This window comes from Psammomys obesus, unplaced genomic scaffold, assembly GCF_907164565.1.
Source record: "Psammomys obesus unplaced genomic scaffold, mPsaObe1.curated_primary_1811, whole genome shotgun sequence".
Classification (NCBI taxonomy): Eukaryota; Metazoa; Chordata; class Mammalia; order Rodentia; family Muridae; genus Psammomys; species Psammomys obesus.
Window position 1 is genome coordinate 814,933 of NW_026590511.1, and position 9,741 is coordinate 824,673.

At 54.2% G+C, this 9,741-nt stretch overlaps 1 protein-coding gene and 2 non-coding genes across 3 annotated transcripts in view; 2 read left to right on the forward strand and 1 right to left on the reverse strand.

The window, feature by feature from the left end:
• Nucleotides 1–1,901: 1,901 nt before the first annotated feature.
• On the reverse strand, nucleotides 1,902–1,974 carry Trnaf-gaa (transfer RNA phenylalanine (anticodon GAA)). The gene has a single exon. It is a non-coding gene; the product is annotated as a tRNA-Phe (tRNA).
• A 121-nt stretch (nucleotides 1,975–2,095) lies between these two features.
• On the forward strand, nucleotides 2,096–2,169 carry Trnan-guu (transfer RNA asparagine (anticodon GUU)). The gene has a single exon. It is a non-coding gene; the product is annotated as a tRNA-Asn (tRNA).
• Nucleotides 2,170–2,363: 194 nt separating this feature from the next.
• Ndufs7 (NADH:ubiquinone oxidoreductase core subunit S7) overlaps nucleotides 2,364–9,741 on the forward strand; it is a 7,578-nt gene continuing 200 nt past the window's right edge. Inside the window, exons 1-7 of the mRNA XM_055607785.1 lie at nucleotides 2,364–2,429; nucleotides 5,814–5,850; nucleotides 6,308–6,376; nucleotides 6,655–6,778; nucleotides 7,928–8,107; nucleotides 8,178–8,224; nucleotides 9,062–9,150. Coding sequence (XP_055463760.1) covers nucleotides 2,414–2,429; nucleotides 5,814–5,850; nucleotides 6,308–6,376; nucleotides 6,655–6,778; nucleotides 7,928–8,107; nucleotides 8,178–8,224; nucleotides 9,062–9,150 — 562 coding nt within the window. The 5' untranslated portion in view covers nucleotides 2,364–2,413. The remainder of the gene's footprint in view (nucleotides 2,430–5,813; nucleotides 5,851–6,307; nucleotides 6,377–6,654; nucleotides 6,779–7,927; nucleotides 8,108–8,177; nucleotides 8,225–9,061; nucleotides 9,151–9,741) is intronic.

The following is a 9,741-nucleotide window of genomic DNA, read 5'->3' on the forward strand; positions in this document are numbered from 1 at the left end:
CCCCGACACACTAACCCGACACACTCCACCAGCCAGAGCTACAGCATTTACCCAGAGCCTGGAGACAGGAAGTGCTCAGTTGTCTTGCTTCCTGCAGGTCAGGGGTCAGGAAGCAGCTTGGTCAAGACGGGTCAGGAGACGTACATCAGAGGCCAGGCAGGGAACACACATCCACACATCATGAGGCCAAAGACCCTGGGGTTCCCTGGACTTCTGCAGTGCTGAGGACGAACCAAAATCTTGTATGTGCCCTGTTCCACCAAGCTGTATTCCACCGTCTCTAAAGTGCACTGTGTTTAGTGTGTGTGTGGATATGCGTGTGTGTGAGACAGGGCTTCTTGTGGAAGCCTTCCCCTGTGTGGGACCCAGGGTTGGCACTTAGTCAGGCTTGGCAAGTGTCTCTTTCCCCTGAGCTAGCCGGCTGCCCCTCCCCCTCTCTAGTCCCAAGCTTAACCTCAAACACAACATAGCTCAGGGAGGCCTGGAATCCCAGGAAGCCCCACCTTAGTCACTCTGTCTTTTTGTCTTTGCCTCTCTTGAGACATATAGCCCTGGCTGTCCTGGGACTTGATATATAGACCAGGCTGACCTCGAACTCACAAGAGACCTGCTTGCTTCTGCCTTTCGAATGTAAGGATCCAGTGGTTTGCTGCCATATCTGGATCTTTCTCTTAGCATCTACAAACGCCATTCTGGGGACCCCGTGATCTCATCAGAGCCCAGCACCGCATCCCACCTGAGCTTACAGTCAGCCCAGGACGGTGGGTGCTAAGTTTCCAGCATCTCGTGGAGATGGCATTGCAAGGACAGCAGAGAGAAAGCGAGGGAACCCCAGTATAGGGGCCTCCAGTTAGCCGGGTCGATGTGCCCTATCAGAACACAAGCTGCGTAACAGGTGGGGGTTAGAGCATGGCTCTGGTGCAGGGCCCCTGACCAGCGTGCAGGACGGTGGTGGGCTCCGGCACTGGCAGATCTCACACGCAGATGAAATATTACAGTATAATATGGCTCCGCTGGCTATGGCCTACTTAGAACTTCTCCGAAGAGTTTGTAAGTTTTCTATGAATCTAAAAGTCTAGACGGACATGGTAGGGTTGAGGCTAGAGGATTGCCATGACTAGAAGGCCAGCACGCACACGCACACGCACACACACACACACACACACACACACATGTGTGCATGGAAATGCAAGCCCTGAGCCAATGCTATCCATGCAGAGGACAACTTCTGGAGCCGGTTCTCTCCTGCCACCTTGTGGGATCCAGAGACCTAGTTCAGACAGTTGGTCTGGCAGCAGACTGCTTTCACCCACCCAACCACCGTGCCAGCCCGCCCCTGTTTTTGAGACGGTCTCACGGAGCCAAGAACCCCTATCTCTCCTACCTCGACCTCCCCCGTGCTGGGGGAGGAACCCAGCGTCCTCTAGATGATAGGCTGCCCACAGACCTCCCAGATTTGATTCGTTTTCTTATTATTTTACTTTATGTGTGTGGGTGTTTTGCGAGGTCAGAAGAGACATCAGAGACCCTGGAACTGGAGTTCTAAAGGGTTAGTAGCCACGTGTACCCCGTTCTTTCAGAAGAGGAGCCAGAGCTCTAGAGAGATGAGCCATAATGGTAATGATAATGACTTTCTGGGAGGAGGAACTTGACCTGGTGCCCATCCTCCTGCTTCTCTGGAGTGCTGGAATGACAGCAGTCTTCACCCTGATATTTTTACATTTCATAATCAGTAATGGCTCTAGCCCTACCAATTTAAAGAATATTGGACTGGTCGTCAACATCTAAAAAGAATTTAGAAGTTAAAAGTTGGACTGGACAAATTCAGCATTGGAGGTTAAAATGAAAGAAAAAAAAAGAAAAAAGAAAGCAGACGCATTGTTCAAGAAGGCAAAAAGCCTTGCCGAAACCCGGAATCGAACCAGGGACCTTTAGATCTTCAGTCTAACGCTCTCCCAACTGAGCTATTTCGGCTGGGTGTCAAGTGGCGCTCCTGCAGAGACTCCGCCCCGTGCCGTGCGGTTGTGCGCAAGCGCACTTCAGAGCTCATATACAAAGCCTCGTAGGGTTACACCAGAGACTTTAAGCCGATGTTGTCTCTGTGGCGCAATCGGTTAGCGCGTTCGGCTGTTAACCGAAAGGTTGGTGGTTCGAGCCCACCCAGGGACGGCCTTCGTTGTCTTTTTTTGTATCCTAAGACTGAATAAATCGAGGTTCTTGTTTTTGTTGTCCTTTCCTGTTTGTCACAGGAGTATGATGGTGCACACTGTGCGGGAGCAATCACAGGCCGTACGTACTTCGGAACGACTCTGCTTGTGGTTCCGTTTTCCGCTGGTGCCTATTTGAGCGTTGGACCAGAACCGGAACGCTTTGGAGGACGGACCGCAGAGGTTGTCTGAAGGCCGAGGCCAAGATGGCGGCGCTGTCGGGTGAGTGAGGCTCAGAGGTCGGGATAGCGGCTTAGTTCTGGGCTTCGAGCTGGGGCTTCGGGGACCTTGGGGCCCAACCCCCGGAATAAGAGACGATAGGGCCCACACATAATGTCGGTGTCTAGGGTCGGGCCAAAGTGCGTTTGGATCCATTGCACACAGTTCTGCCTGCGATGAACTGCCCCCTATTACTGCAGCAGATTATAGTAGACGACACTGAGGCCTGTACATCTCCCAGCCTCAGGAGACTGATTGCAGGAGTCCGGCTGATGTCCCCGAAGCACAGAGGACAGGGAAGGGACCTGGACACTCAAGCCACCGGGGCTCTTCTTTCACCCCCATCACAGCCCTGGACAGTTAGGGTCACTGAGCAGATGTCTCAGTTTCCTTTGGTATCTTTCTCTTTAGATACAGGAAGTAAACGCAGATGCAGTCTGGCAAACTGAGCGACAGTTGCTAAGTGCCTTATTAGAACCTCCCATGACCTACCCGGTGGCTTAATACAAAGAACGAGAGATCTCAGGAAGTCAGGTCTAAAGCCATCTGGGTTTTGTTATTGCTTTGAGACGGTGTCTGATGAAACCCAGGTTGGCCTCAAACTCACTGTGTGTACTGAGGGTGATCTTGAAGACTTGACCCTCCTGTCCTCACCTCTCTTGTGCTGGGATGACAGGTGTGCACCATCGTGCCTATTTATATGGAGGGATGGAACCTAAGGGCTTGTCATGCTAGACAAGGACTCTGCCAACAGAACTCCAGCCCCAGTGCCTGTTTTTGTTTGCTTGTCTGTCTTGTTTTTGAGACGGGATCTCACGTATCTGAGGCTAACCTTGAATTACTGATCCTTCAGCCTCCATACCTGAGTGCTACTATGCCCAACCTCTTTGTTTGCTTTGTTTTTCTAGACAGGGTTTCTCTGTGTAGCTGTGGCTGTCCCGGATTCAATTTGTAGACCAGGCTGGTCTTGAATTCACAGTGATGCTCCTGCCTCTGCCTCCCCAAGTGCAGAGATTAAAGGCATGCAAGCACCATGCCTGGCTCCAACAACAACAATTACGACTACCACTTCTTCTTTTTTAAGACAAGGTCTTCCTGTGTCAAACTCATGATGCCCCTCCTGCCTCAGTCTCCTGTGCCGGGTTCACAGACCCAGCGTCTATGCCCGGCCCGGCTATGATGTGGACACTATGAGTGCAAAGCATAGATCTGTGGTGTTGCCTGCTGCTTTCTGAATTCCCTCAGGTTCAGCTGTGAGCTTGCTTGTGAACAGTTAATAGACCCTCTTACCAACTGCTGTGCTCTGCTACCTAGAGTCAGATTTGAAGGGGAAGCTAATTTACATTAATACCTTAGAGGCAGCAAAGAGGATGTGTGTTATAAGACACTGTGAGGTACAGCTGTCATCCTGGCCCTCGGGACACTCAGACAGGAAACTGATGAATCCAGCCTGGGCTATACACTAGCACCCTGCTTCAAAATAAGGACACTTGGGATCTCTGTGAGTTCCCTACCAGCCTGCTCTACATAGTGAGTTCCAAGCCAGCCGTAGTTAGAACCTTTTAAAAGACAGGAAGAGGAGGTAGCCTGGAGATGTAGCCCAGTATTAAAGTGCTCACTAAGTGTGTTCAGGGTCCCACATTTAGTTCTCAGCATGATGGCCCAAAAGTCTGGTCAGAGCCAGGCTTGATGGTACCTGTGTATAGTCCTAGCTACTAAGGAGGTTCTCTTGAGGTCAAAGTTCAAAGCCAGCTTGGGCAACATAGAGAAACCTTGTGCCAGTTAAAACAAAAGCCTAATGCTGCCACCTCCAACCACTTACTAGGGCATTTACTTTGCTGTGAGTTTATCCAAAGCCTTAAGTTTTCACATGGGGGAGATCAGGGCCTGGTGTGCCCTTCTGACAGAAAGTGTAGACTGCACAGTAGTCTCTTGGTCCAAGCAGTCGTGACCTTGGGAGGCAGCAGCCGGAGCAAGGCTGACGTCAGAGTGAGCAGAGTGAGGAGGCTGAGGTGAGAGAAGGTGTGTGTGTGTGTAAAGCAGCTGTCAATCCAGCCCCAGGTCTTGGAGGCTGGATATACCCCATGTCATGATGGTATCCCCTCTCTCAGTCCCACCTTTCCATCAGGCAGGGGCTGTTCCAGATGAGGCCCCTCTCACTTTTTTCCTCCAAGAAAGAGCCTTTCTGTGTAGCTCTGGTGACTGGAACTTGCTGTATAGACCAGGCTGGCCCCACACTCTCAGAGCTTCACCGTCCTCTGCCTCCTGAGTGCTGGGATCAAAGGTGTGTGCCACCATGCCCAGCCCCAGGTGACAGAGTTTATCCCATTCTCCTTGAAGCTGGAGTCCAAGATCAGGGTGTCCCAGGGCCGGGGTTTTATGAACTCACAGATGTCACCCCCTAATATCCTCATGGGGTTTTTCTCCTGTCTATATGCTCTACCACTGGTTAGTTTTGTTTGTTTTTGTTTAAATGTATTTTGGGGTTTCGCAGGGGCTGTTCCAGGCTGTTCTAGGACATGCAGCCCCCTGCCTCAGCCTCCAAAGTGCTGGAATGACAGTTGTATATCTTTAGACCTGGCTCACTGCTCTCCTCACAAGAACACCCGCCCTGCTACCTCAGGGCACGTCTTAGTGACCTCATTGTAGCTTGTTCACCTCTGGAAAGGCTCATGCATATGGTTGCATTTCGTACAGGGGTGAGAGGCTTATGCATACAACCGAGTTTTGAGGTACACGGGGACTGGAGAGATGGCTCAGAGGTTAAGAGCACTGCTTGCTCTTCCAGATGTCCTGAGTTCAATTCCAGTAACTACATGGTGGCTCACAACCATCTATAATGAGGTCTGGTGCCCTCTTCTGGCGTTCAGGTGTACGTGCAGGCAGAACATTGTTTACATAATAAAATAGATAAATCTTAAAAAAAAAAAAAAGTTCTAGCACATGGCCATGTAAGTCAGTGTAGGGCATGTGCTAGAACTTTTTTTTTTTTAAGATGTGTAGGGCATGGACCCATCCTGACCCCAAGCCTGCCTGCTATGTTTATTTCTTTTGCTTCCAGCTGTTCCTTCTAAAAAGTTCCCCCAGGTTGAGTCCTGCCATGTGAGAATGGCCTGCTTTGTGCAGATGTAGGTTATTCATGAGGACTGTCTGGGGCCTGAGGGGGAGGAGTGAGACCTGGGAGCAGTGACTTATAAGGGACGGCAACCTTGGTGTGGAGTCAGCAGAGGATAAGAGTAAGGGTGTGCCGGAGCCCTCAGGGAAGTGAGGGTGTGCCGGAGCCCTCAGGGAAGGGCCGGGACGCAGAACCTGGACCCCTCCTGAGGGCTAAAATGTGGGCCCAGGCTGGTGCTGCTCACAGCTCACAGCTCTTGCTTCCCTTTCTAGCTCCTGGCCTGCTCTCTGTGCGGATCCCGGGCCTACGGTGAGTGTGTGGCGTGTCTGTCACGAGGCTAGATCTAACTGTCAGCAAAGAGCATAAAGCTGCAGGGCCCAGAGCCTGGAGGGTTCCTCAGCAGTGTCCAGGAAGGGATGTGTTGGTGAGGGTGCCCAGTAGGTTCAGTGGGGTGGCCAGGTGTCCTCCTGACATCATGAGTTGGGTACTGTCTGGGAGGACTTCAACCAAAGCACCTCAGGACTGGCCTTTCTAAGACAATTGACAACCTTTTGGCCAGTTGGTGGTTTTTAGAAGCAGAGAGGCCCTGCTTACACCTGAGTTGTCACCAGGACAGTGGCTACGTTGTCCCTGTGAGAGAGCAGGGCAGCCTGAAGATGGGCAGGAGACCATGGGTGGGCAGGGAGGCCACCTGTGGTGGGTGGGGATGGTGGAAGAAACAGCTGATTGGGCCATGGTGGCCTCTCACCATTGTCCCTGTTTGCAGCTCCAACATTGGCACAGTGGCCCAGCTGCGCAGAGTCCATCAGAGTGTGGCCACTGAGGGCCCAAGCAGGTAATGCATGCTCTGGGAAGAGTGCACTGCCATCTTCTAGGGCCTGGGTTTTTGGTAGCTGCCTGCACTCCACCTCACTCGGTGTTCCTGTCCTCTGCTCTTGCCTTCCTAGTATGGCCACTCCTTTCTCTGTTGATCAGGCCTAGTGGGCCTTTTGGGCCTCAGGGATGACATGGCTCTGTCCTGGGACCCTGTCTGCCCCTCCCCACTGGTCCCAGGACAGGGACACTGGGGCTACCTGGCTAACTTTCCCACATGCCCACCTGCTCTGCCCTTAGCACACAGTCTGCCGTGTCCAAGGCTGGAGCTGGAGCTGTGGTTGCTAAGCCTTCCCACCTTCCCAGAAGCCGTGCTGAGTATGTGGTGACCAAGCTGGACGACCTCATCAACTGGGCGCGCCGGGTAGGTCAGCCCCGCAGCATCCTCAGCGTCCCCTGAGGCTCTTTCCCAGGGGCCTGGCTGCCCCTCCAGCCCCCACTCAGGATGACTGGACCCTTCATCAGTCCTCCCGGTAAAATCAAATCTGTGGAAACAGTCTTTCGTTACATTTCCTTAGGTGTTTTGTGTGCGTGTGCAATGCGTGCTTACGCACTAGTGCACGTGTGAAGGCCAGGGCGTGACCTGCAGGATTTGGCCCCCTCTCTCTCCCATGTGGGCTCCAGGGACCCAGATCAGCTTGTCAGGTTTGGCAACAGGGCCTTCACGCATTGAGCCATCACAACAGCTTAATTAATTAATTTATTAATTTATTTATTAGACAGGGTTTCTCTGTGTAGCTCCACTATGTAGCCCAGACTGGCCTTGAACAGAGATCCACCTACGTGCTAAGATTAAAGCAGCCACCATGCCCATCCTCTTTAAACTCACTTCTCATGGCAGAATCTGGTGAGCTGTAGGTCCTCAGCAAAGTACATGGACGACCTCCCCCACCGCTGTGTCTGTCCTCAGTCGTCCCTATACTGCGTGTCCCTCTCTGGTTCACAGTTGCTGGCCAGCTGTGTTTGGTTCCCGTGCCTGCATGTGACAGCCTATGTCTGACAAATGCCCATTGACAGGCGTGCCCCCTGGGGCCTGCCTTGCTCTCCTGTGCTGTGCCTGTGGCTCTGGTGGGACCCTGCTGGAGCTTGAAGCTGCCAGGACAAGGTGCCTCCTGCAGGGGCCCAAGATAATGCAGCAGCCAGGATGAGCCTTGGTGGTTGCTTTCAGCCCTGACATTAACTGCACACTCACATCTGCCAGGCCCAGGGCACTGCTGGGACCAGATGCAGGCACAGGGCAGCTGGATCCATGAAGAGCCTAAGCACCAGTGGACAGAGGTCACTGAGGGCAGTTAGAAAGTCCCAGGAGATTCCTGAGGGACAGTTAGGCCAATCCAGGGATACCAAGAGCAGCAGCTAGACCTGGATGCTGCCCCTGTTCTGGGCCTAGGCCAGCCCCAGCGCCGCTGCTGTGTCCGTGAGGTGCTGGGAGCTGCCTGCAGATGGGCCTTCTCGGCAGCACTATGGAGGGACAGTGCCCGGGACACACGGCTGACTGTCCCTTTCCTCACAGAGCTCCATGTGGCCTATGACCTTTGGCCTGGCATGCTGTGCAGTGGAGATGATGCACATGGCTGCACCACGCTATGACATGGACCGCTTTGGCGTGGTGTTCCGTGCCAGCCCGCGCCAGGCTGATGTTATGATTGTGGCTGGCACGCTTACCAACAAGATGGCCCCTGCTCTCCGCAAGGTACATCTGGTCCCCTTGGTCCCTTTGGCTGCCCTGCCACCTGCAGACGCCTGACCTACGTGTCTTGTAGGTCTACGACCAGATGCCTGAACCCCGCTACGTAGTGTCCATGGGGAGGTGAGTGTGTGCTCGGCTGCTGGGGGTGGTGGTAGTGGGAGGAGCAGAGTCCACCCCAGTACCCCAGCTCTCACCCTTCTCCCAGCTCTGTGGCCTAAAGGGCTACAGACAGCCCCAAAGCCCCTTCCCTCTCCATCATGTCTTCTCCCATTCCTCAGTCTTTGTGTTCAGCAGCTATGACTCGCTCACTGTGTCATAAATACAGGCATGGAGCCCAGAACACTGCGCCTGCCAGGCGGGTGCCCCACTGCTGAGCTCCACTCTCAGCCCGGCTGCTTAGCTTTGTTGTTGAGAAGCCCAGCACCCACATAGCGCCTCCCTGCCGTCTGAGGCACTCCCTCCAGATAATCAGTCTTTAAAGCAGTACCTGGGAGTGCTGGCCAGCTCCCCAGAGGCAGAGGCAGGCAGATCTCTGAATTCAAGGCCAGCCCGGACTACACAGTAAGACCTTCTCTCAAAAAGGATAAGGAAAAGAGGGCCAGGGTTGGGCTTACAAGGCGCACCGCCATGCAGGAAGCCCTGGGTTCCATCCCTAGCACCAAGTAGCTCTTAACAGTGGCGCACTCGTGGCCCTCAGGGCCATCTGCTGTGTAGTGAGGCCCAGCCTTTTGGGCAGCTCTCTTAGAGCCCACAGTCTTGCCCTAGGCCTGTCGTCAGAAATGCTTTGGCTGCGGGCTGCTTGCTCTACTTGTCTGCTTGCATCCCACAAGTCCCACTAAGGTTCTGGACACCCCTTTCCCTCCCAGTTCTTATCTGTGATGGAGGGTCCGGCCCTCGGCCAGCATGAGGGGTGTGGGGTGGCCATGCGTCTGAACTGCCTCGTGACCCTCTCCACAGCTGTGCCAACGGCGGTGGCTACTACCACTACTCCTACTCAGTCGTCCGTGGCTGCGACCGCATCGTGCCAGTGGATATCTACGTGCCAGGTGAGGTCACCCTGCCCACCACACCAGCCTGGTCTCCAGGCCGCAGAGCCAGTCCGGGTAGGGGACTTCCTGCCCCCTGTGTCCTGGGGGGCAGAGAGACAGATGTGCCACGCGTTGTCCTTTGTCCAGACCTCTCTAGGAGCAGTGGGTGTGCTGGCTCCTCGGCCCTGGAGGGGCCTCGACTTTGTGAGAGCAGGGCCTCTCAGCAGTCTCAGTCTGTGTGCTCCCTGGCCACTGCCTCCAGCAGAGCTCTCTGTCAGCAGACTGCCAGGCAGCAGGGACAGTGGAAAAGGGAGGACAGGGCTTGGGGAACAGTCCTGAGGCCTCCCTGCCTTTGGCGCAAGCCTCTCTGCACATCTCTCTGACCCAGTAGTCCAGTTTCTGTGAGTAACTTGCTAAGCATCAAGCTGGTCACCAGAGTCACAATCTGGGCTCTGCTCTCTGGAGCCACAGACAGCTCAGGGAGAGAGTCAGGAGGCCTGGCACAGCAAGGAACCTTGTCCCTTCCACGCCAACCCCAGGGTCCCCCGAGAACCCTCCTTGAGGGCTGGTAGAGGCATCTGTGTGTCCCCAGGCTGCCCGCCCACGGCA